The sequence below is a fragment of the Pseudophryne corroboree genome, chromosome 6 (genome assembly GCF_028390025.1).
Source record: "Pseudophryne corroboree isolate aPseCor3 chromosome 6, aPseCor3.hap2, whole genome shotgun sequence".
NCBI lineage: Eukaryota > Metazoa > Chordata > Amphibia > Anura > Myobatrachidae > Pseudophryne > Pseudophryne corroboree.
This window is the reverse complement of record NC_086449.1, coordinates 615,089,282-615,116,273: the sequence shown is the minus strand read 5'-3', so window position 1 is coordinate 615,116,273 and position 26,992 is coordinate 615,089,282. Positions and strand designations below refer to the sequence as shown.

The following is a 26,992-nucleotide window of genomic DNA, read 5'->3' as shown; positions in this document are numbered from 1 at the left end:
CCGTCTCTACCCCATGGTCCTTTTGGAGTCCCCAGCATCCTTTACGGACTAGGAGAAAATGATTTACCGGTAGGTATTAAAATCCTATATTTTTTTTTAGACACATTAGCTATCAGATGGTTCAATGTACACAAACTTTGCTCAAAATGATTACAAATATTGTATAAAATGATCTTCAGATTGTGTGTATAAGGTATATATGAACCCTAAATGCATTCTGTGTTTAGGCTTGGGTCTATCTCATTATGGTATGTCAGTATTCTAAAATAGGGAAAAATCTGAAATCGCTTACATCTAGCCTCCCTGCACGTTAAACAGCCCTTCTAATCACACCAAGCTGTGGTGTGAATCGGTAGCGCCGGGCATCCTTAAATGCGACCTTTTCCATTAAATGTGTCTTATTCGCAAAACGAGAATAGGACGCACAAGCAGCTTTTGCTGATATGCATCATTACTATATTCCAGGCATGTCCAAACTGCGGCCCTCCAGCTGTTGGGAAACTACATATCCCAGCATGCCCTGACACAGTTTTGCTGTCAGAGAATGCTAAAGCTGTGTCAGAGCACGCTGGGATGTGTAGTTTCTCAACAGCTGGAGGGCCGCAGTTTGGACATGCCTGCTATATTCTGTTCCTAGAAAACACTGTAAGGTAGCATACCATATGGAGATACAGCTGCGGTCGCACTCAGCATATAGGCATAAGCAGACGCTGCTTGTGCTTCCTAGTCACACAGCGATGTGAATAAGACTCTGGGGGAAATTCAAATGTTTGAAAAGTCAGTTGGGAGTCTGTTTTTTTTCCTATCTAATAGACAGGAAAAAACAGACACCCAACCGACTTTTCAGACATTTGAATCTCCCCCTCTTTCTGAAAAAAAGATGCCCGATGCTAACGGAGTTGCACTGGACCTGTCGGCTCACTCACTCGGGCATCTCCTGCTGCGTGGCGTATTGAGGCAAGATGTATGAGGACTCATCTGTAGCAGAGCTATGTTTGCGTAATTCCACAGGCTAAAAGCTACCTGTGCAGCTTGTGTGGTTTTTCTCATTTTTTATTTTTTTTATTTTGCATTGTGTTTCACAGCATATTAATGTTGGCTGGTGTGTAGGCTACCTCAGTGAAATCATTAGGCAAATGCTAACAAAAAACCTACATTAAAAAAATAGGTTTTCAGTAGACCATTGATGGATTTTTGGTGCTTTGTGCACCTTTTACTTCTGTTTTGCTGCTGTGCCTCCTGATAAAGGTCCTCACAGGGACCGAACTGTTGAGATACATCCTGGCAATGTGAGAAATTAACATATGGCTTTCTATTGTGCATGAAAATCTGGAGAGTGTATATTTTGAGTGTGAATGTTTTTCATCTCTATACTTGGAAGTCCTCACCAGCAGTTATGGGTGACACCCCAGTAGATGCCTGAAACGTTAAAACTTGTGAGTGCAGCCTGCTGTGGGGTTGTTAGATGATAGATATATATATATATATATATATATATATATATATATATATATATATATATATATATATATATTATTTCAAATTCTGTTAGTATGATCTCACAAGAAAATTGTCATGGGTGAATGTGCCTTATACCCTATACAGTTTTATTGTGTGGCTCCTATAAATCTACAGTAGTAGATAAAAATGGCATTTCTTCAATTTCCTCAGTAATTAAAACAGTCTGCCTAAGCACACACACAATTTTATAAATAAAACTGGTGCAGCCTCCAACGTGGCTGGTTCCCAGCTGGATCTCTTTCATTAGTGCCAGCACGAAGACATTGTACAAGGTTTGGTTTGCAATAGCTCCTTCCTTTGAACAATTTTTTTATCCTGCCATCCTTCAGTCTTTAATGTAGCTAGCAATTACGAGAGCTGCTGCTTTCAGCAAATCTAGCTGCATTTCTTATGTAATGGTACTCACATTTGACCCAAGCCATTCTGACATAAAGTAGAAGGCAGGCCCACTATCATTATAACAAGCTGAATAAAGCCATATACTACACAGTGAAAAGTTATTCTTTCCCCCAACATTTTGTTTATCCTATTGCCCGTAAGACATCTAGTAGAAAGTGTCTGCAATGATCTACAGATTAATTGTCTGTGTAATTGTATTGTGAACTATGAATGTCAATTTTCTGAAACATTTTCGTTCTCTTCTCCAATTCATTTTTTTTTAACCAGTTTTCATTTGCCTTTGGATGACATACAACACATTATTTTCTCCTTGTCGGTGCATATTTAACATGCAAACATACTTACAGTATGCAATCTTTTATTTTCTAGTGGCCTTAGGACGCAATCAACCCTTGAAGAAAGATAAACCCAAATGGAAAAGTGATTACCCTATGACAGATGGACAGTTGCGCAGTAAACGGGATGAGTTCTGGGACACTGCACCGGCTTTTGAGGGGCGCAAAGAAATTTGGGATGCGCTGAAGGCAGCAGCACATGCATTTGAGAGTAATGATCACGAATTGGCCCAAGCAATCATTGATGGTGCAAGTATAACATTACCGCATGGTAGGTTTCTTTTATCCGTGATATTAGGCTGTGTCCAAAGTTCAACATGTTCAGAAGTGAGAGATTTTTTTTCACTTGCTCATAACACATCTTAAGGAGTACAAGAAGGTCAAACCTCATTATTGTAAGGTTCTGTGCGTAATTTTGTAGCCATATTTGCTTGGGATGTGGTCTGTTTACGGATGGTCACAGTCTTGACGCTTATAATGCTGACAGATACCAACAGTAAGTATTAGGGTTAGGCACTAGGGGAGGGTTAGGGATAGGCTGGGGGAGAAGACAATTGGGATAGCGGCGTGAGCAGATGATTATGGGTAGGAGGCACTTCTGGATAGGCTGTGGGAATAGGCACTTATGGATAGGCTGTGGGAGGAGGCCCTTATGGATAGGCTGCGGGAGGAGGCCCTTATGGATAGGCTGCGGGAGGAGGCCCTTATGGATAGGCTGCGGGAGGAGGCCCTTATGGATAGGCTGCGGGAGGAGGCCCTTATGGATAGGCTGCGGGAGGAGGCGCTTATGGGTAGGCTGCGGGAGGAGGCCCTTATGGGTAGGCTGCGGGAGGAGGCCCTTATGGATAGGCTGCGGGAGGAGGCCCTTATGGATAGGCTGCGGGAGGAGGCGCTTATGGGTAGGCTGCGGGAGGAGGCGCTTATGGGTAGGCTGCGGGAGGAGGCGCTTATGGGTAGGCTGAGGGAGGAGGCGCATATGTGTAGGCTGCGGCAGGAGGCGGTTATGGATAGACTGCAGGAGGTGTCAGTTAGGGTTAGGACTTGGGTTAGAATACTCACCAGGATCAATTGGAATTCCGCTGTGGGGATTCTGACCCATTTACTTTCATTGTGATTCTGTTAATCAGCAGCTGTTGCACATCACATGACACTTTAGTTTTGCACTGAGTGCACATCTACCTTTTACTTTTAGGAGACCCATCCGCAATCGAGAAGCATGTAACGTATAAGTGTTATATCCATATACAACCTTCTAACACCTTTTAAAATATAACATATTAAGTTTTTCTCCTAAAATACTGCCCAGATTAATGCCATTAATATCCAACTTAAATCAGGAGAGTGGGGCAACACCGAGACTGTTGTCTCTTTGTCAGGCCACTCGGTGACCTACAGTACAAACAATGAAGCGAGTGATTGAACAGAAATATAAAACATACTTTCTCTGACGTCCTAGTGGATGCTGGGACTCCGTCAGGACCATGGGGAATAGCGGCTCCGCAGGAGACAGGGCACAAAATTTAAAAGTTTGACCACTAGGTGGTGTGTACTGGCTCCTCCCCCTATGACCCTCCTCCAAGCCTCAGTTAGGTTTTTGTGCCCGTCCGAGCAGGGTGCAATCTAGGTGGCTCTCCTAAAGAGCTGCTTAGAAAAAGTTTGTTAGGTTTTTTATTTTCTCTATCGTCCTAGTGGATGCTGGGGTTCCTGAAAGGACCATGGGGGATAGCGGCTCCGCAAGAGACAGGGCACAAAAAGTAAAGCTTTAGGATCAGGTGGTGTGCACTGGCTCCTCCCCCTATGACCCTCCTCCAAGCCTCAGTTAGATTTTTGTGCCCGGCCGAGAAGGGTGCAATCTAGGTGGCTCTCCTAAAGAGCTGCTTAGAAAAGTTTAGCTTAGGTTTTTTATTTTACAGTGAGTCCTGCTGGCAACAGGATCACTGCAACGAGGGACTTAGGGGAGAAGAAGTGAACTCACCTGCGTGCAGGATGGATTGGCTTCTTTGGCTACTGGACATTAGCTCCAGAGGGACGATCACAGGTACAGCCTGGATGGTCACCGGAGCCTCGCCGCCGGCCCCCTTGCAGATGCTGAAAAGAGAAGAAGGTCCAGAATCGGCGGCAGAAGACTCCTCAGTCTTCTTAAGGTAGCGCACAGCACTGCAGCTGTGCGCCATTGCTCTCAGCACACTTCACACGGCAGTCACTGAGGGTGCAGGGCGCTGGGAGGGGGGCGCCCTGGGAGGCAATGTAAACCTATTTTTTGGCAAAAAATACCTCACATATAGCCTCCGGGGGCTATATGGAGATATTTAACCCCTGCCAGAATCCGTTGAAGAGCGGGAGACGAGCCCGCCGAAAAAGGGGCGGGGCCTATCTCCTCAGCACACAGCGCCATTTTCCCTCACAGAAAGGCTGGAGGGAAGGCTCCCAGGCTCTCCCCTGCACTGCACTACAGAAACAGGGTTAAAACAGAGAGGGGGGGCACTAATTTGGCGTTAGAAATATATAAAAAGATGCTATAAGGGAAAACACTTATATAAGGTTGTCCCTATATAATTATAGCGTTTTTTGGTGTGTGCTGGCAAACTCTCCCTCTGTCTCTCCAAAGGGCTAGTGGGTCCTGTCCTCTATCAGAGCATTCCCTGTGTGTGTGCTGTGTGTCGGTACGTGTGTGTCGACATGTATGAGGACGATGTTGGTGAGGAGGCGGAGCAATTGCCTGTAATGGTGATGTCACTCTCTAGGGAGTCGACACCGGAATGGATGGCTTATTTAGGGAATTACGTGATAATGTCAACACGCTGCAAGGTCGGTTGACGACATGAGACGGCCGACAAACAATTAGTACCGGTCCAGACGTCTCAAAAACACCGTCAGGGGTTTTAAAACGCCCGTTTACCTTAGTCGGTCGACACAGACACGGACACTGAATCCAGTGTCGACGGTGAATAAACAAACGTATTCCTTATTAGGGCCACACGTTAAGGGCAATGAAGGAGGGGTTACATATTTCTGATACTACAAGTACCACAAAAGAGGGTATTATGTGGGATGTGAAAAAACTACCTGTAGTTTTTCCTGAATCAGATAAATTAAATGAAGTGTGTGATGATGCGTGGGTTCCCCCCGATAGAAAATTATTGGCGGTATACCCTTCCCCGCCAGAAGTTAGGGCGCGTTGGGAAACACCCCTTAGGGTGGATAAGGCGCTCACACGCTTATCAAAACAAGTGGCGGTACCGTCTATAGATAGGGCCGTCCTCAAGGAACCAGCTGACAGGAGGCTGGAAAATATCATATAAAAGTATATACACACATACTGGTGTTATACTGCGACCAGCGATCGCCTCAGCCTGGATGTGCAGAGCTGGGGTGGCTTGGTCGGATTCCCTGACTAAAAATATTGATACCCTTGACAGGGACAGTATTTTATTGACTATAGAGCATTTAAAGGATGCATTTCTATATATGCGAGATGCACAGAGGGATATTTGCACTCTGGCATCAAGAGTAAGTGCGATGTCCATATCTGCCAGAAGATGTTTATGGACACGACAGTGGTCAGGTGATGCAGATTCCAAACGGCACAAAGGTGTATTGCCGTATAAAGGAAGAGGAGTTATTTGGGGTCGGTCCATCGGACCTGGTGGCCACGGCAACTGCTGGAAAATCCACCGTTTTTACCCTAAGTCACATCTCTGCAGAAAAAGACACCGTCTTTTCAGCCTCAGTCCTTTCGTCCCTATAAGAGTCATATTTGCCCAGGGATAGAGGAAAGGGAAGAAGACTGCAGCAGGCAGCCCATTCCCAGGAACAGAAGCCTTCCACCGCTTCTGCCAAGCTCTCAGCATGACCCTGGGACCGTACAGGACCCTTGGATCCTACAAGTAGTATCCCAGGGGTACAGATTGGAATGTCGAAACGTTTCCCCCTCGCAGGCTCCTGAAGTCTGCTTTACCAAGGTCTCCCTCCGACAAGGAGGCAGTATGGAAAAAAATTCACAAGCTGTATTCCCAGCAGGTGATAATCAAATTACCCCTCCTACAACAAGGAAAGGGGTATTATTCCACACTATATTGTGGTACTGAAGCCAGAAGGCTAGGTGAGACCTATTCTAAATCTAAAAAAATTTGAACACTTACAAAGGTTCAAAGCAAGAGGGAGTCACTCACAGCAGTGATAACGAACCAGGAAGAAGGGGACTATATAGTGTCCCGGTACATCAGGGATGCTTACCTCCATGTCCCAAATTTGCCCTTCTCACTAAGGGTACCTCAGGTTCGTGGTATAGAACTGTCACTATCAGTTTCAGACGCTGCCGTTTGGATTGTCCACGGCACCCCGGGTCTTTACCAAGGTAATGGCCGAAATGATGATTCTTCTTCGAAGAAAAGGCGTCTTAAATTACCCCTTACTTGGACGATCTCCTGATAAGGGCAAAGTCCAGGGAACAGTTGGAGGTCGGAGTAGCACTATCTCGGATACTGCTACAACAGCACGGGTGGATTCTAAATATTCCAAAATCGCAGCTGATCCTGACGACACGTCTGCTGTGCCTAGGGATGATTCTGGACACAGTCCAGAAAAAGGTGTTTCTCCCGGAAGAGAAAGCCAGGGAGTTATCCGAGCTAGTCAAGAACCTCCTAAAACCAGGAAAAGTGTCAGTGCATCATTGCACAAGGGTCCTGGTAAAAATGGTGGCTTCCTACGAAGCAATTCCATTCGGCAGATTTCACGCAAGAACTTTTCAGTGGGATCTGCTGGACAAATGGTCCGGATCGCATCTTCAGATGCATCAGCGGATAACCCTATATCCAAGGACAAGGGTGTCTCTCCTGTGGTGGTTACAGAGTGCTCATCTTCTAGAGGGCCGCAGATTCGGCATTCAGGATTGGATGCTGGTGACCACGGAGGCCAGCCCGAGAGGCTGGGGAGCAGTCACACAAGGAAAAAATTTCCAGGGAGTGTGATCAAGTCTGGAGACTTTTCTCCACATAAATATACTGGAGCTAAGGGTAAATTTATAATGCTCTAAGTTTAGCAAGACCTCTGCTTCAAGGTCAGCCGGTATTGATCCAGTGGGAAAAACATCACGGCAGTCGCCCACGTAAACAGACAGGGCGGCACAAGAAGCAGGAGGGCAATGGCAAAAACTGCAAGGACTTTTCGCTGGGCGGAAAATCATGTGATAGCACTGTCAGCAGTGTTTCATTCCGGGAGTGGAAACTGGGAAGCAGACTTCCTCAGCAGGCACGACCTCCACCCGGGAGAGTGGAAAATTCATCGGGAAGTTTTTCCACATGATTGTGAACCGTTGGGAAATACCAAGGTGGACATGATGGCGTCCCGTCTGAACAAAAAACGGGACAGGTACTGCGCCAGGTCAAGAGACCCTCAGGCAATAGCTGTGGACGTTCTGGTAACACCGTGGGTGTACCAGTCGGTGTATGTGTTCCCTACTCTGCTTCTCATACCTAAGGTACTGAGAATTATAAGACGTAGAGGAGTAAGAACTATACTCATGGCTCCGGATTGGCCAAGAAGGACTTGGTACCCGGAACTTCAAGAGATGCTCACAGAGGACTTATGGCCTCTGCCGCTAAGAAGGGACTTGCTTCAGCAAGTACCATGTCTGTTCCAAGACTTACCGCAGCTGCGTTTGACGGCATGGCGGTGGAACGCCGGATCCTAAGGGAAAAAGGCATTCCGGAAGAGGTCATTCCTACCCTGGTCAAAGCCAGGAAGGAGGTGACCGCACAACATTATCACCACATGTGGCGAAAATATGTTGCGTGGTGTGAGGCCAGGAAGGCCCCACGAAGAAATTTCAACTCGGTCGATTCCTGCATTTCCTGCAAACAGGAGTGTCTATGGGCCTCAAATTGGGGCCCATTAAGGTTCAAATTTCGGCCCTGTCGATTTTCTTCCAGAAAGAATTGGCTTCAGTTCCTGAAGTCCAGAAGTTTGTCAAGGGAGTATTGCATATACAACCCCCTTTTGTGCCTCCAGTGGCACTGTGGGATCTCAACGTAGTTCTGGGATTCCTCAAATCACATTGGTTTAAAACCAGTCAAATCTGTGGATTTGAAGCATCTCACATGAAAAGTGACCATGCTCTTGGCCCTGGCCTGGGCCAGGCGAGTGTCAAATTGGTGGTTTTTTTCTCAAAAAAGCCCATATCTGTTTGTCCATTCGGACAGGGCAGAGCTGCGGACTCGTCCCCAGTTCTCTCCCTAAGTTGGTGTCAGTGTTTCACCTGAACCAGCTTATTGTGGTGCCTTGCGCCTACTAGGGACTTGGAGGACTCCAAGTTGCTGGATGTTGTCAGGGCCCTGAAAGTATAGGTTCCAGGACGGCTGGAGTCAGGAAAACTGACTTGCTGTTATCCTGTATGCACCCAACAAACTGGGTGCTCTTGCTTCTAAGCAGACTATTGCTAGTTGGATGTGTAATACAATTCAGCTTGCACATTCTGTGGCAGGCCTGCCACAGCCAAAATATGTAAATGCCCATTCCACAAGGAAGGTGGGCTCATCTTGGGCGGCTGCCCGAGGGGTCTCGGCATTACAACTTTGCCGAGCTGCTACTTGGTCAGGGGCAAACACTTTTGCAAAATTCTACAAATTTGATACCCTGGCTGAGGAGGACCTGGAGTTCTCTCATTCGGTGCTGCAGAGTCATCCGCACTCTCCCGCCCGTTTGGGAGCTTTGGTATAATCCCCATGGTCCTTTCAGGAACCCCAGCATCCACTAGGACGATAGAGAAAATAAGAATTTACTTACCGATAATTCTATTTCTCGGAGTCCGTAGTGGATGCTGGGCGCCCATCCCAAGTGCGGATTATCTGCATTACTTGTACATAGTTACAAAAAATCGGGTTATTATTGTTGTGAGCCATCTTTCAGAGGCTCCGCTGTTATCATACTGTTAACTGGGTTCAGATCACAGGTTGTACAGTTTACCCCAGGTCACCTCCCAGCAGAAAAAGCCGCAACCTTACAAGCAGACTCAGGGGCGGTGGGGGGTCGCCTCAAACATTTCAGCGCACAGTGGGCTCACTCGCAGGTGGACCCCTGGATCCTGCAGGTAGTATCTCAGGGTTACAGGTTGGAATTCGAGAAGTCCCCTCCTCGCCGTTTCCTAAAGTCTGCTTTGCCAACGTCTCCCTCCGACAGGGCGGCGGTATTGGAGGCCATTCACAAGCTGTATTCTCAGCAGGTGATAGTCAAGGTACCCCTCCTACAACAGGGACAGGGGTATTACTCCACGCTATTTGTGGTACCGAAGCCGGACGGCTCGGTAAGACCGATTCTAAATCTAAAATCTCTGAACCTGTACATACAAAAATTCAAGTTCAAGATGGAGTCACTCAGAGCAGTGATAGCGAATCTGGAAGAAGGGGATTTTATGGTGTCCTTGGACATCAAGGATGCTTACCTTCATGTTCCAATTTGTCCTTCACACCAAGGGTACCTCAGGTTCGTGGTCCAAAACTGTCATTATCAGTTTCAGACGCTGCCGTTTGGATTGTCCACGGCACCCCGGGTCTTTACCAAGGTAATGGCCGAAATGATGATCCTTCTTCGAAGAGAAGGCGTCTTAATTATCCCTTACTTGGACGATCTCCTGATAAGGGCAAGATCCAGAGAACAGCTGGAGGTCGGAGTAGCACTAACCCAAGTAGTGCTCCAACAACACGGGTGGATTCTGAATTTTCCAAAATCCCAACTGATCCCGACGACACGTCTGTTGTTCCTAGGGATGATTCTGGACACTGTTCAGAAAAAGGTATTTCTTCCGGAGGAGAAAGCCAGGGAGTTATCCGATCTAGTCAGGAACCTCCTAAAACCAGGAAAAGTATCTGTGCATCAATGCACAAGAGTCCTGGGAAAAATGGTAGCTTCTTACGAAGCGATTCCATTCGGCAGATTCCATGCACAAACTTTTCAGTGGGATCTGCTGGACAAATGGTCCGGATCGCATCTGCAGATGCATCAGCGGATAAATTTGTCCACAAGGACAAGAGTGTCTCTGCTATGGTGGTTGCAGAGTGCTCATCTGTTAGAGGGCCGCAGATTCGGCATACAGAACTGGGTCCTAGTGATCACGGATGCCAGCCTGAGAGGCTGGGGAGCGGTCACACAGGGAAGAAACTTCCAGGGCGTGTGGTCAAGCCTGGAGACGTCTCTTCACATAAATATACTGGAGCTAAGAGCAATCTACAATGCTCTAAGCCTGGCAAAACCTCTGCTTCAGGGTCAGCCGGTGTTGATTCAGTGGGACAACATCACGGCAGTCGCCCACGTAAACAGACAGGGCGGCACAAGAAGCAGGAGGGCAATGGCTGAAGCTGCAAGGATTCTCCGCTGGGCAGAAAATCATGTGTTAGCACTGTCAGCTGTGTTCATCCTGGGAGTGGACAACTGGGAAGCAGACTTCCTCAGCAGACACGATCTGCACCCGGGAGAGTGGGGACTTCATCCAGAAGTCTTCCACATGATTGTGGTCCATTGGGAAAGACCAATGGTGGACATGATGGCGGCCCGCCTCAACAAAAAACTGGACAGGTATTGTGCCAGGTCAAGAGACCCTCAGGCAATAGCTGTAGACGCTCTGGTAACACCATGGGTGTACCAGTCAGTGTATGTGTTTCCTCCTCTGCCTCTCATACCAAAAGTACTGAGAATTATACGGCAAAGGGGAGTAAGAACGATACTCGTGGCTCCGGATTGGCCAAGAAGAACTTGGTACCCGGAACTTCAGGAGATGCTCACGGAAGATCCGTGGCCTCTACCTCTAAGACGGGACCTGCTTCAGCAGGGACCGTGTCTATTCCAAGACTTACCGCGGCTGCGTTTGACGGCATGGCGGTTGAACGCCGAATCCTAAGGGAAAAAGGCATTCCGGAAGAGGTCATCCCTACCCTGGTAAAAGCCAGGAAGGAGGTGACTGCACAACATTATCACCGCATTTGGAGAAAATATGTTGCGTGGTGTGAGGCCAGGAAGGCCCCGACGGAGGAATTTCAACTGGGTCGATTCCTACATTTCCTGCAAACAGGATTGTCTATGGGCCTCAAATTAGGGTCCATTAAGGTTCAAATTTCGGCCCTGTCGATTTTCTTCCAGAAAGAATTGGCTTCAGTTCCTGAAGTCCAGACTTTTTTGTAAAAGGAGTACTACATATACAGCCCCCGGTTGTGCCCCCAGTGGCACCGTGGGATCTTAATGTAGTTTTGGATTTTCTCAAATCCCATTGGTTTGAGCCACTCAAATCGGTGGATTTGAAATATCTTACATGGAAAGTAACCATGCTACTGGCCCTGACTTCAGCCAGGAGAGTGTCAGAATTGGCGGCTTTATCGTATAAAAGCCCATATCTGATTTTCCATTCGGACAGGGCAGAACTGCGGACGCGTCCTCACTTTCTGCCTAAGGTGGTTTCAGCGTTTCACCTGAACCAGCCTATTGTGGTGCCTGCGGCTACTAGCGATTTGGAGGATTCCAAGTTGCTGGACGTTGTCAGAGCATTGAAAATATATATTTCAAGGACGGCTGGAGTCAGAAAATCTGACTCGCTGTTTATACTGTATGCACCCAACAAGCTGGGTGCTCCTGCTTCTAAGCAGACGATTGCTCGTTGGATTTGTAGCACAATTCAACTTGCACATTCTGTGGCAGGCCTGCCACAGCCTAAATCTGTCAAGGCCCATTCCACAAGGAAGGTGGGCTCATCTTGGGCGGCTGCCCGAGGGGTCTCGGCATTACAACTCTGCCGAGCAGCTACGTGGTCAGGGGAGAACACGTTTGTAAAATTCTACAAATTTGATACCCTGGCTAAGGAGGACCTGGAGTTCTCTCATTCGGTGCTGCAGAGTCATCCGCACTCTCCCGCCCGTTTGGGAGCTTTGGTATAATCCCCATGGTCCTGACTGAGTCCCAGCATCCACTAGGACGTCAGAGAAAATAAGATTTTACTTACCGATAAATCTATTTCTCGTAGTCCGTAGTGGATGCTGGGCGCCCATCCCAAGTGCGGATTGTCTGCAATACTTGTACATAGTTATTGTTACAAAAAAATCGGGTTGTTATTGTTGTGAGCCGTCTGTTCAGAGGCTCCTACGTTTGTCACTGTTAACTGGGTTAAGATCACAAGTTGTACGGTGTGGCTGGTATGAGTCTTACCCGGGATTCAAATCCTTCCTTATTGTGTACGCTCGTCCGGGCACAGTATCCTAACTGAGGCTTGGAGGAGGGTCATAGGGGGAGGAGCCAGTACACACCACCTAGTGGTCAAACTTTTAAATTTTGTGCCCTGTCTCCTGCGGAGCCGCTATTCCCCATGGTCCTGACGGAGTCCCAGCATCCACTACGGACTACGAGAAATAGATTTATCGGTAAGTAAAATCTTATTATTCCTCATGGTTATATACAAAGTACAGAACTGGTAAGAACAAAATTAGCCCATAGCCATAAGAGCAATCGGACCCACATAGTTAAGCTTGGAACCCCGGTAATCGAGGATTGCAAGTGCAACACCAAATGCTGTTTACATAATAAGAAACGAGAGAGAAAAGAAGGGTAAAAAGGGGAGAGGAGGGGATGCCGGAAAGGGAGAGGTGTGGTACTGTAGGTGCTCTGCCCTGCAATGTTATGCTCATGTATGATATGGATATAAGTGCGGAGAGGGCAAGAGCCATTCTCAAGATTCAAAAACCTTCAGTATTTTTTTCTAGCTCAGGTAGGAAATTGATATAACGCTCCCATTTCCTAACAAAACACTCCTCACCCCTCTCAATATCTTGGAGGACAGCCCTTTATATTAAAGTAAGTATATCGAGCAATTCCATTTTGACAGTACTAAGGACTCAGGATGAATTTCTGAGCTACAGTGATTACCCTGGCCAGGAGAAGGATGCTCCAAGAAATAAAGTGTGCAAGAAATAATGCTCCTAGGGACAAAAATAGCTGGTCATGAAAAATGGAGTTTAGAATACTCTTTTAAGACATAATATAGCTATTTTGTGGAACAGAACCACATGTTATGTATAAAGATTGCCTCCTCTTTTGTATTTAGGACAAAGTATGCCCCACAGCCATATGTTATCTATGAGCATGGGATACATAAGCCCTATTAAGGATTTTGGGCCTGATTCAGATGGAGGCAATTCGTACATCAGCTGCGACTTTAGACGCTGCTGCTTTGCAAAAAAACGCAAAAGCGGCAGGAGGCTTCCTGAGTAAATAGACTATTTGTATGCTTGTGTGATCTGCTGCTGCGTCCGAGGACTCCGCATTGAATCACTTGCTTGAACACAGTAGAGTAACCCTCAAGTCACGCAGGATGGGCAGGCTGTTTACGGTGGTAAGGCCAGGATATCTGTCCTAAGGCACAGACCTTAGCCTCACCATTCCCAGAAAATGGGGCTCCACCCCCAAATCCCCCCTCCCCCTTGTTTTCGGGAATGCTGCCCACCTCCCACCCAGGAATGCTGGCAACTTCTTAATCAGGATGCGGCTTGTGAACACCTGCGCATATCCAGTCTACCCGCCACTGAAGTAGTATGCAAATTATCAGGTTTTCTTACACATCCGGCTCAGGCCCTTTGTTGTGTATCTTTTGGAGTCTAGCGGAATGGATGCTTTTATAGTTCTAAGCAGCCAAGAACCATTATTGGTTTTAAACAGTGGGGAAGTCCACTGCTCTGTGGACCACAATTTATCACATAACTGTCTTTAGGAGTACCTCTGAATACAAGTAACACATTTTACATTTGACAGTGTGGGGAAAAAGAAAGCAAAGACTCCAGACTATCATCCTATTGCAAGGTTCTTGAGCGGCAGACCGGTATTTTACATAAGGCATAGTGATGAACCTGATGGTATAAGTAGAAATGAGAATTAGGTCATCCAAACTTTTCATGGAGCTGTTGGAAGCTGCAAATAGTGGCCCCAGGATTGAAGACATAATGTATGGTTGCTATGCCTTTAGCTTGCCACCCAAAAAAATATAGTGTTGGTTAGAACTGGGTTAAATTCTGGTTTGCTTAAGAGGCAATTGTCATGTTCTCATCAGACAGAGAAGAGCGGCACAAGAGTAATGGGGCGCAAAGGCAAGTAAGGCACTCCAGGTGATCGGCAAGCTAGGAATACACTCCTTTCAAAGCAATTATTTTTTTTGTTTGGGTGCAGTTGTCCTTCAGGTCACAGAAGCTGCTTACACTAAATCGCAGAATGTGGCAATTTGAAGTCCCACAGAAGATGTTCCTGAAGGACACAAGTGGCACATGTCATAGCGTATAGTTTCATATTGTCTATCACAGACGCAAGCTAAATCTGTAAATCTCATGAATGGCTCAATGATTACAAATAGATTATGATTTGAAATACAAGATTTGTACAGGGAGATTTCTACTGATGTTAGTAGTGTATATGAAAGGGTAAAATGGTTTTCAGCACTATAAAAATAACAGGTGCATCGGCTGCACAATGTGTGGTTCAGGTAAGTTTAGCACTGCAGTATGTATGCAGCAAGTTTACCATAGACATTGGAGTTCATGCTGCATCTACCATGGGGTCCATGCTGTTGACTGAGCTGCAACTAAAAATAGAATTTTAATACCTACCGCTAAATCCTTTTCCCGTAGTCCATAAGGGATATTGGGGGAAACTAGTACGATGGTGTATAGACGGGGTCCAAAGGAGCCAGTGCACTTTACATTTCTTCAACTGGGTGTGTTGGCTCCTCCCTTCTATTCCCCCTCCCATAGGCAGTTATAGGTAAAAACGTGCCCGAAGGAGAAAGGACATATAAGAGAGAAGGAACATGATAACAGAAAGGGTGGTGAGATTTACACACCAGCACACCACTAACATACAACAACCAGCAACGGCTGTAAACGACAACAGCAACAGCTGAACAGGTAACTATAGAACAAGAACCTGCAGAAAAGTCCATGCACTAATGGACCACGAGAAAAGGAGTTACCGGTAGGTATTAAAATCCTATTTTCTCTAGCATCCATAAGGTATATTGGGGGAAACTAGTACGATGGGGACATCCCAAAGCTTCCAGAACGGACGGGAATGTGCGGAGACTGGTGCAGCGCCGCCTGCCCAAACTGGGTATCCTTTTTGGCTAGGGTATCAAATTTGTAGAACTTCACAAAAGGTAGCAGCTCGGGATAGTGGCAAGGCCGAGTCTCCATGGGCAGTTGCCCGGGAAGAGCCCACTGATCTAGTAGAGTGGGCCTTTAGAGACTTAGAAACAGGTAAGGCTACCGACACATAGGCCTGTTGTATATTAAGCCTAATCCAACGAGCAATGGACTGCTTTGAAGCAGGGCAACCTTTCTTCTGCACATCATAGAGCATGAACAAGGAATCCATCTTTCTGACCCGAGCTGTACGCTTGGCATATATCTTCAAGGCCTGCACAGCATCCAATGCCTCCGGAGAAGCAGAAGCGTCAGAACTGGACGGAAGCACAATAGGTTGATTCAGATGAGAGGTGGAGACAACCTTTTGCAGGAACTGCTGTCGTGTCCTGAGCTCCACTCTGTCCTCGTAAAAGACCAAGTAGGGACTTTTACACGATAAGGCCCCCAATTCTGAAACACGTCGAGCAGAAGCTAGGGCCAGTAACATCACCATCTTTCACATGAGGTACTTGTCTTCTACCATCATCAGGGGTTCAAACCAGGAGAACTGTAGAAATTTCAACACTACAACCAAATCCCAGGGCGCCGTAGGCGGCACAAAGGGAGGTTGTATGTGGAGTACCCCTTGCAAGAAGGTCTGAACTTCTGGCAACACTGCCAATTTCTTCTGAAAGAAAATGGAGAGAGCTGAAATCTGGATCTAAATGGAACCCAGACGTAAGCCCTTATCCACACCAGCCTGCAGGAAACGTCCCAAGTGTAACTCTGCAGGCGGATATGTGCGTTTCTCGCACCAAGAGACATATCTCCTCCAGATATGATGATAGTGTTTTGACATCACAGGTTTCCTCGCCTGAACCATGGTTGCAATAACCTTCCTGGAAAGGTCCTTGTGAGCTAGGATGTTCCACTCAACCTCCATGCCGTCAAACGAAGTTGCCGTAAGTTCGGGTAGACGAACGGTCCTTGTTGAAGAAGATCCCTTCTGAGTGGTAGAGGCCAAGGGTCTTCGACGGACATGTCCAGAAGATCCGCGTACCACGCTCTCCGAGGCCAATCCGGGGCAATCAGAATTGCCTGGACACCTTGATTCCTGATTTCGCTTTAGCACTGTTTGGAGCAATGGGATCGGAGGAAACTGGTAGATCAGCCGTTACGGCCAAGGCGACACCAGTGCATCCACTGCCCTCGCCTGAGGGTCCCTAGTCCGCGAGCAATACCAGGGAAGTTTCTCGTTGAGACGACGAGAAGCCATCATGTCTATTTCTGGGCAACCCCACCGGTCGATGATCTGCTGGAATACCGGGTGGAGATCGTGACGACTCAGGAAGTCCGCCTCCCAGTTGTCCACACTCGGAATGAAGAGTGCTGACATGGCTCTTGCATTTGTTTCCGCCCAGAGGAGCATCTTTGACACCTCTTGCATGCAGGCTCTGCTTTTTGTCCCGCCTTGTCAATTGATATATGCCACCGCCGTGGCGTTGTCCGACTGTACCTGGATCGTGTGATCCTTGAGTAGAGGAGAGGCTTGAAGTAGAGCATTGTAGATTACCCGAAGTTCCAGAATGTTGATTGGAAGGAGGCTTTCGTGGGCTGACCACCTGCGTAACTTGCATATCCTCTAAAGCTGGTAAGCTTGATTTGAAAAATCGTTAGGGGGGAGTACTGTCGAACTCCAGCTTGTAGCCCTGAGAAACGAGCTCTCTGACTCAGGCATCCCGGCAGGAAGTCTCGCAGACGCTGCTGAAGTGATGCAGTCAAGCTCCCACACCGTCATGCTGAGGCCTTAGTGGAAGCAGAGCCGGTGGACTGTTCCTGAGAACTGGTGCTTGTAGGTTTTCTGGACTTACCTCTGGTGCCTCTAGTCACATTGGAGGCACCTCTAGCCTTCGACCGAAATCTGTGAGACCTGAAAGACTGGACACATGGCCCCAGATAGGAGCATATCGCTGGCAGGGCCCCAGAGGGGAGAAACGTGGATTTGCCAGCCGTAACTTTGGAAATCCAGGTATCCAATTCAACCCCAAAAAGCCATTCCCAAGAAAAGGAGAGATATTCTACACTATGTTTGGATTCTTCATCCGCAATCCACTGACGCGACCACAAGGCCCTGCGTGCCGACACTGCCATGGCAGTTGTCCGAGCATTAATGTTCCTCATCTCCTTGAGAGAATCACAGAGGACACGTGTAGTGTCCTGAATGTGCTTCAGTAGGGTTACCATAGTAACTAAGGACATATCCCCCGAGAGACCCCCCTGAATTTGAATGGCCCAAGAATGAATAGCATGGGTCATCCAGCAACCCGCAATGACCGGTCTTTGGGGGTCATTCCGACCCGTTCGCACGCAGCGGTTCTTCGCTGCAGTGCGAACGGGTCTGGAATGCGCATGCGTGGCTTGCGCATTGCACGCATGTGTCGTTGCCCGGCGCTGACAGAGAAGAAAGTGTTTGCAGCGGCGACCGCAAGAAGATGGACAGCAATAGGGCATTCCGTGGCATCAACTTACCGTTTGCTGCCGTTTTCGGGGAGTGGTAAGTAAAACGCAAGCGTGTCCAGGCGAACAGAGGGCGGATGTCTGACGTCAAAGACGGCCTCATTATCGCTGGATCCGTCGCACAGGGTAAGTAGGTCTAGGGCTAGTCTTGTTTTGAGTGAAACTTTTTTAGCATAGCAGGGCTGCACAAGCGATCGCAGCCCTGCTATGCTAAAATACACTCCCCCATAGGCGGAGATTAGTTGATCGCACCAGCAGCAAAAAGCTGCTTGGTGCGATCAACTCGGAATGAGGGCCTTGGTGAGAGGCTAGCTGCAGTGTATATAGACTTTAGGGTAGTCTCTATCTTCCGATCCCCAGGATCCTTCATGGTAAAGGGGACCGGGGCAGGCAGCACCGCCTTCTTAGACAGGCGAGAGACTGAGACATCCACTCCAGGGGGTTCCTCCCAAAACTTTCTACCTACAGGAGCAAATGGGAAAGTGTGCAAAAACTTTTTGGACACTTGGAATTTTTTGTCTGGATTTTTTCAGGCCTGTTTGAATAAGTCATCTAACTCTGGAGGATCAGGGCTTGTTTTGTACAAAGAAAAACGACTGCTGTGACGCAGTGTCCTCTAGAGGGAGCTTTAACACATCCGTTATAGCCAAAATGAGGGGTTCAATACCCTGAGTAAAATCGTAATCCCCACTAACGGGATCCAGGTCATCCCTTCATCATATATATCATCATCTGTATCAGATAGTAGTGCAGGTAAACCACGCTTCTGGGGACCTGCATGAGAGAGGGGGGCTGTGCATCAGCTCTAGCAGCTAAATCTGCAACAGCTTGTTGCAGTAGCTGAGTTTTCTGCACATTTAGCAGTGAGCTGGGATGACATATCTGACATCATAGTCTGAAGAGACCCTAACAAGTGGGGCTCTGGACCCTCTCCCCCAGCCTCTTCACTAATTTGTGAAGATTGACTGCATTGTTCACAGGAAACCGAGTCATTCGATAATGGAGAGAATCTGGTGTGACATACACTGCACAACCTGTGCATTTCCATATTTCACAGTAAGTACAAAACATATACACACACACACACTTATATGCAAGCCTGCCCTACTGTATGTGAGAGGAGACAGAGAGAGAGGGATGATACCAGCACACCCTGAGCTTCACAGCCCCAGTGTGACTGTCAGCTCTGTAAATCACAGTAAACACTAACAATTGCAATCCTAAATATGCTCAGGATAGTGTACACAAGCGACTCTCCCCCTTTGCTACACCCTGTACCAATTTTCCAGCATGTCTGTGAGGCAGGAAGCGCTGTGTGTGCTGTAGATGGCTGCAGTAAGCAGAGGACGGCGCCAAAACACCACAAGTCCCACTCTGAGGAAGCTCCGCCCCCTCCAATGGCTCCGGAGCTGTACTGTGAAGCAGTTTTGTGCCAGTTCACACACGGGGGATCCTAGCGGGACCCCCAGGGGGAGGGTCTGCACCTCGTAAGGCCGATGACCGCTAACCCCCCCCCCCCCCCCTTCCTCCTAACTCCCACGGTGCAGGTATGCTGTTGCCCAGATAGCATACTGAAAATAATACGTTTTAAAAGAAATTGCAGTTTCTTATATCACCAGGAAACTCCTAATGGTGCCCCTGAGGTGTAGTGCATTTATTTGGCCATATAGATTACTGTATGTGTGTTATATAGTATACAGTCCAAGTATAGTGTAGGCTTTTATCGATTGTCAAAATCTTGAAATCCGTAATTATTTTTTTAAATTCTTTTAACCACATTTTTTTAGGACAGTCTCATTTTAAAGATTTTGTTTTGTTTCCCTATATTTTCCAATTTTAAAGTTACCAAGTGCTCTTTCTTATCGTTCTGTGTGCTGATTCTAATGATGACTATTGCGTTCATTCTATATTTTTCCAGGTTAATCTGTAACCTAAATTTTTATATCATCCTTTTTTTTTTTTTTTGTATGTAAAAAAAATTAATAATTTAACAGGTGACATAATATACAAGTGTGACAGATGTACAACTTTTTTAATTGGTGTCAAATTATTTGAATGCAGATATACTATACTTTCTTACCTGTTGACATTTTCTCAGTCAAACAGTGTGCTCACCCTGTATACACTTCCCAGAAATCTCTTATGGCGTACAGAGGAAAGAACGTTGTGATACTTGTCCATTACTCCAATGAAGATGCATAATATCTTAGAATGAAATGATTCTTTCCTTATTTTCCAATATCATGTCAAGTTGAAATGTTGCCTCTAGAACATGTCAGGAATAAAAATGTTGCTACAAATTGTGTTCAAATCCAGCATTATTAAAAATGGTGGTTTATTTTTTTATTTTTTCTGCTAGTTTGAGAACTGTACCCATACACTTCACTTCATAGCTTTATGTGCGGTACAGATATGTCCTCATACCTCTTTGCTGCAGCCGCGCCAAACAGCCCCTCTTGGCACGCAGGTCGCTTGAGAATCTTCTAGGATTGGGTGTCTTTTTTTTGCGTCTTAGTTGCAACGCAATGCAACAAGAATGCACAAGGAGACTGTGCTGATTAATGTGATATGTGACACCTGTATATCTGTGTGCGACTGAGTCTCTGAATCAGTGCTACAATGTGCTACAGTGTAGCAGCTGTTTTCCAATACAAGTTCAGTTCTGCTCCATATACAGGCTCGGTCACACACAATATGCAGGTGTCATATCAAATTAATCAGCACAGTCTTGCATTGTGACTGATACCCCTTTTCCACTTGAAGTCTCGGGTCTGACCCAGGATTTGGAACACTGTTCCAAGCCAGGTTTGACCCGAGACGGACCCCTTTTCCACAACGGCGCCGACCTGGGAATAACCCGGGTCGGCACCATTTACACTGCACCCCGGTGCGGTGTCTTCTGCCCGGCATTTGGAGATGACTTCAAGCGCCGGGAATACCGGCAGATCGGGACCCCCGGACAATAGCCACGGTCCAGTTAGGCCACGCCCCCAATGTGATGCTGTCCTCCATCATGCGGGGGGCAAGCCCAGCACTCTTGAAGCTGTTAGGCTGCCCCCAGCCTCCGGCACACGCTTTCCCGGCCAGCGCTGCTGTCTGCATAGCAGGACAGACAGCATGCGCTGTTCCCCCCCCCCCCCCCCCCCAACCTCCCGACCGCCCGAGAGACACTGCGGTCAGTGAGGAATGCGCTCTGACATACTGTAAACGGGTCCCGGGTCGAATGACCCGGGTAACCCGTTTACACTACACCCTTACCGGAGTCATTCCCGAGTCCAACCCAGGTAGCTACCCAGATAGGATTCCCGGGACACTTGACGTTGGAATTTTCAGAGGGAGCCGATTCCACTAGCAAAAAACCTGGGTAGATGCGCGCCCCCGTGCAAAAACCCGTGTTTTTTTGAGCTAGTGGAAAAGGGGTATTAGATGAATTTTTGGCCAAAAAAAGACGCCCAACATTCCATGAGCTGCACGGGAAGTGGCGGATCACTTAATACAGGCACATATATCGCACTGCGTGGGATATTGAGGCAAGATGTATGAGCACACATCTGCACATGCTGTATATGCATACTTGCTTGTTCTACCAAATTTTTGGTGAGTCCACAGTGAACAGCTGCATCTCCCCTCCAGGAGATATCCTGAGGGTAATATGTAAAAGAAGGGACATGCGTCTATTCGGCAGTCTTCAGTGCTTAGTGCGATGTCTCTCTAAAGTGGAATGAATGGTATGTCTGAGCAAGTATGTTTTACCTAGAACTTGCAAACTTTGGGTAGCTTGACTGTATGACCAGCCTTGTACCTTAAAGCTATCCACGTGGTGAATTTGCGACAACTGTAATCCTTCATAGGATCAGTACTGCCACACATTAACCAATGTGCTACACAGGAATGTGCGCACCTAACTGGATGGTTCAACCAGGTAATGCGTTCTTGTAATACCACAAGATGTGTCTGGTCCATAATACAATGTCTGACAAAAGTAATGAATGGGGAATGGTATTTTTGAAGTCAAAACTTCCCAGTGTCCCTTGCTGCTTTTATCTCTGGAACAGATCCATGCTGCACATGGCCTTTGTCTTTCATATCCTACCTCACGTTTGCTGTGGGGGTTTTTTTGTGTTAAATAAGTACAGAACTTGTCTTTATAATATTATTAAAGCATTATAATTATTGTTGCTATGTATTTTTTTTCCCTGTTTATGAACAATGCTTTATAATGTTACATCCCTAAACCAAACCTTACAATACACAATGGGCTGCTTCTGAGTTGGGAGCACAGCACAGAAATCTTTGTACCTGGAACACACTGTGATGCAACGACGCTAGGGGTAACAATATATTGTATTACAGCTTGGACATCCCTTCTTAAATGTAACTCTCGCTGCACGTTACATCCCCCCCCCCCCACACTTGCAGTGCAGCATAGCTTTACCAGGTGCAAAGTTACATGCTCTTTTCTCTGACGTCCTAAGTGGATGCTGGGGACTCCGTCAGGACCATGGGGAATAGCGGCTCCGCAGGAGACAGGGCACAAAAGTAAAAGCTTTAGGATCAGGTGGTGTGCACTGGCTCCTCCCCCTATGACCCTCCTCCAAGCCTCAGTTAGGTTTTTGTGCCCGGCCGAGAAGGGTGCAATCTAGGTGGCTCTCCTAAAGAGCTGCTTAGAGTAAAAGTTTTGTTAGGTTTTTTATTTTCAGTGAGTCCTGCTGGCAACAGGCTCACTGCAACGAGGGACTTAGGGGAGAAGAAGTGAACTCACCTGCGTGCAGGATGGATTGGCTTCTTAGGCTACTGGACACTAGCTCCAGAGGGACGATCACAGGTACAGCCTGGATGGGTCACCGGAGCCGCGCCGCCGACCCCCTTGCAGATGCTGAAGAGAGAAGAGGTCCAGAAATCGGTGGCTGAAGACTTCTCAGTCTTCATGAGGTAGCGCACAGCACTGCAGCTGTGCGCCATTGCTCTCAGCACACTTCACACCAACGGTCACTGAGGGTGCAGGGCGCTTGGGGGGGCGCCCTGGGCAGCAATGAAAGTACCTATGCTGGCTAAAAATACATCACATATAGCTCCTGGGGCTATATGGATGTATTTAACCCCTGCCAGGTTGTCAGAAAAACGGGAGAAGAAGCCCGCCGAAAAGGGGGCGGGGCCTATTCTCCTCAGCACACAGCGCCATTTTCCTACACAGCTCCGCTGCTAGGAAGGCTCCCAGGCTCTCCCCTGCACTGCACTACAGAAACAGGGTTAAAACAGAGAGGGGGGGCACTTATTTGGCGATATTATTATACATTAAGATGCTATAAGGGAAAACACTTATATAAGGTTGTCCCTGTATAATATAGCGTTTTGGTGTGTGCTGGCAAACTCTCCCTCTGTCTCCCCAAAGGGCTAGTGGGGTCCTGTCCTCTATCAGAGCATTCCCTGTGTGTGTGCTGTGTGTCGGTACGTGTGTGTCGACATGTATGAGGACGATGTTGGTGAGGAGGCGGAGCAATTGCCTGTAATGGTGATGTCACTCTCTAGGGAGTCGACACCGGAATGGATGGCTTATTTAGGGAATTACGTGATAATGTCAACACGCTGCAAGGTCGGTTGACGACATGAGACGGCCGGCAAACCAATTAGTACCTGTCCAGGCGTCTCAAACACCGTCAGGGGCTTTAAAACGCCCATTTACCTCAGTCGGTCGACACAGACACGGACACTGACTCCAGTGTTGACGGTGAAGAAACAAACGTATTTTCCATTTGGGCCACACGTTACATGTTAAGGGCAATGAAGGAGGTGTTACATATTTCTGATACTACAAGTACCACAAAAGAGGGTATTATGTGGGGTGTGAAAAAACTACCTGTAGTTTTTCCTGAATCAGATAAATTAAATGAAGTGTGTGATGATGCGTGGGTTTCCCCCGATAGAAAATTATTGGCGTTATACCCTTTCCTGCCAGAAGTTAGGGCGCGTTGGGAAACACCCCTTAGGGTGGATAAGGCGCTCACACGCTTATCAAAACAAGTGGCGTTACCGTCTCCAGATACGGCCGCCCTCAAGGAGCCAGCTGATAGGAGGCTGGAAAATATCCTAAAAAGTATATACACACATACTGGTGTTATACTGCGACCAGCGATCGCCTCAGCCTGGATGTGCAGCGCTGGGGTGGCTTGGTCGGATTCCCTGACTGAAAATATTGATACCCTTGACAGGGACAGTATTTTATTGACTATAGAGCATTTAAAGGATGCATTTCTATATATGCGAGATGCACAGAGGGATATTTGCACTCTGGCATCAAGAGTAAGTGCGATGTCCATATCTGCCAGAAGATGTTTATGGACACGACAGTGGTCAGGTGATGCAGATTCCAAACGGCACATGGAAGTATTGCCGTATAAAGGGGAGGAGTTATTTGGGGTCGGTCCATCGGACCTGGTGGCCACGGCAACAGCTGGAAAATCCACCTTTTTTACCCCAAGTCACATCTCAGCAGAAAAAGACACCGTCTTTTCAGCCTCAGTCCTTTCGTCCCCATAAGGGCAAGCAGGCAAAAGGCCAGTCATATCTGCCCAGGGATAGAGGAAAGGGAAGAAGACTGCAGCAGGCAGCCCATTCCCAGGAACAGAAGCCCTCCACCGTTTTTGCCAAGTCCTCAGCATGACGCTGGGGCCGTACAAGCGGACTCAGGTGCGGTGGGGGGTCGTCTCAAGAGTTTCAGCGCGCAGTGGGCTCACTCGCAAGTGGACCCCTGGATCCTACAAGTAGTATCCCAGGGGTACAGATTGGAAATTCGAGACGTCTCCCCCTCGCAGGTTCCTGAAGTCTGCTTTACCAACGTCTCCCTCCGACAGGGAGGCAGTATTGGAAACAATTCACAAGCTGTATTCCCAGCAGGTGATAATCAAAGTACCCCTCCTACCACTATATTGTGGTACTGAAGCCAGACGGCTCGGTGAGACCTATTCTAAATCTGAAATATTTGAACACTTACATACAAAGGTTCAAATCAAGATGGAGTCACTCAGAGCAGTGATAGCGAACCAGGAAGAAGGGGACTATATGGTGTCCCTGGACATCAAGGATGCTTACCTCCATGTCCCAATTTGCCCTTCTCACCAAGGGTACCTCAGGTTCGTGGTACAAAACTGTCACTATCAGTTTCAGACGCTGCCGTTTGGATTGTGTCTAACCCCTTTGTCACATCTTGACAAAGGGGTTAGACACCCCGAAACGTTGATGCCTCATGCTGTGAATCTTTAATACACGTTATTCAGCCATAAGACCCTGAGTGCCGCAGTCTTTTTTTCAAGTTTTATTTATAATATATTTTGTTCCTTTTAGTTCTGATATTTTGCATTTAGTGGTCACATAAAATATATGTAAGACATCTGGCTACAAGTTCATTCAGACGATTCAATTAAAATATTTATTTGGTTTGAATCTATTGTGTATGTCAACTCGCTTCTACTGCTTGCAGAAACTTCTTTCTGATTGCAGCTTGTTCTCCAATTCGGTGAGTATACACATTTACTAACTTTGCCATGAGAATCTAAGCACACACAGATTTCATGTGATGCTGGTTATATTAACATATAGTTTACTATATACAGCAACAAAACATGCTAAATAAAGACAAAATATTTTGTGTGTCGTGTGCCAAACAGACATTTAGCGACACAGTTAAGAGCTTGATGTAAACATTATAGACAGAACACACATTTTTACTAAATGTAGCTTTACAGTAATGTGGCCACATATTTCAGACATCCAGTGCGTTTTGTCATCATTGTTGACTTCATCAGAGGTGGTGCAAAATAGGAAAGTATGGTAACCTCCAACATTTTTTTTTTTTTTTTTTTTAATGTACAGTTTGAATAACATACCATACGGCAGGTAATCAATCTTCAGAGTAACTGAATGTATATTTTGTGGTATATGGGTGTATTCAATTGATGCTTGATCCTTACCGACAGAAATTATTTGACATCTCAGTATTCTATTCCGCCGATCCACGTGTTTTCCGACAAGTTGGAATTGGCAACTTGTTGGAAATACGGCAGTGGGATTGAATAGGTCACAACAGTTTCCGACCTAGAAAAGCCGGAAACTGCCATCTTTCCGCCAAGACGGCAGTTCCGACTACAATTGAATACCCCCCATAATTGTTTTAAATAGAGTGCAAATCCCCACTATACAGTTCAGCAATCAAGATTCACCACTTGGCTGTCTACCTGGGTTCGGTATGAAATACCTATGGCCGGGGTGCCAACCACCAGTATGCTGACAGCGGGGCGAACGCTAGTAAGCTCCTTGTGGGCTCGCTACGCTGCAGGCACGGTGGCTTGCTATACTCGCCACAGTTTATATTCTCCCTTTGAGTGTTATGGACGCCCACAGAGGGAGAATAGCCTATCTCGCCGGTATTCCTGTGCCGGCATTGTACCGCTTTGCGGGATTCCGGCATCAGCATTGCGATTTGCCAGGATCCCGTGCGGCGGTATCTGAACTGCTTCCCGCTAACCTGTATACTGGGGATTTGCCCTGTATTTAAATACCGATTATACCGCATGATGTATATTTAGCTACTCTGTTAAAAAAAAAAGAGCTGGACGTTGTCTCACACTTTAACCACCAGTGATTTATTACCTGCCGTATGGTGTGTTTTTTTAAAATATATATCTATATAAAGATATAGCAACATCACAAATACTGAAATCGGGACTCCTTCCCGTGCCTCCAAAAGGGGTCGTGTCCTCAGCAAAATGTCCCGAGAAAATCGTGACAGTTGGGAGCTATGCTGTTGGTAGTTAATATTTTAATAGAAGTGCAGGAAAAGGGATCACTTTGTGTTGATGTGTGTGTGTGTGTGTGTGTGTGTGTGTGTGTGTGTGTGTAAATATTAGTGTTTTGTTTTTAACTGTAGAGCATTTGTATATCCTTGTAAGACTGTATGTTGTCTAATACTGTAATTAGTGAGCCAAAATGATTTTATGTGAGGATGGCCTATTCCCTTCAGTGCTGACAAGTTAGGTTTTGATGGTGTTGGTGTGATGCATATCTTTATGCTAGTCATGCTTCCTT

The 26,992-nt window shown here is 46.9% G+C and overlaps 1 protein-coding gene across 3 annotated transcripts in view; it reads left to right on the top strand.

Moving 5' to 3' along the window:
- The window catches only part of UBTD2 (ubiquitin domain containing 2), a 293,420-nt gene that overhangs the window by 179,593 nt on the left and 86,835 nt on the right, over positions 1 to 26,992 (top strand). For all 3 annotated transcript variants that reach the window (XM_063928079.1, XM_063928080.1, XM_063928081.1), the window contains exon 2: positions 2,290 to 2,526. In XM_063928079.1, coding sequence (XP_063784149.1) covers positions 2,290 to 2,526 — 237 coding nt within the window. The remainder of the gene's footprint in view (positions 1 to 2,289; positions 2,527 to 26,992) is intronic.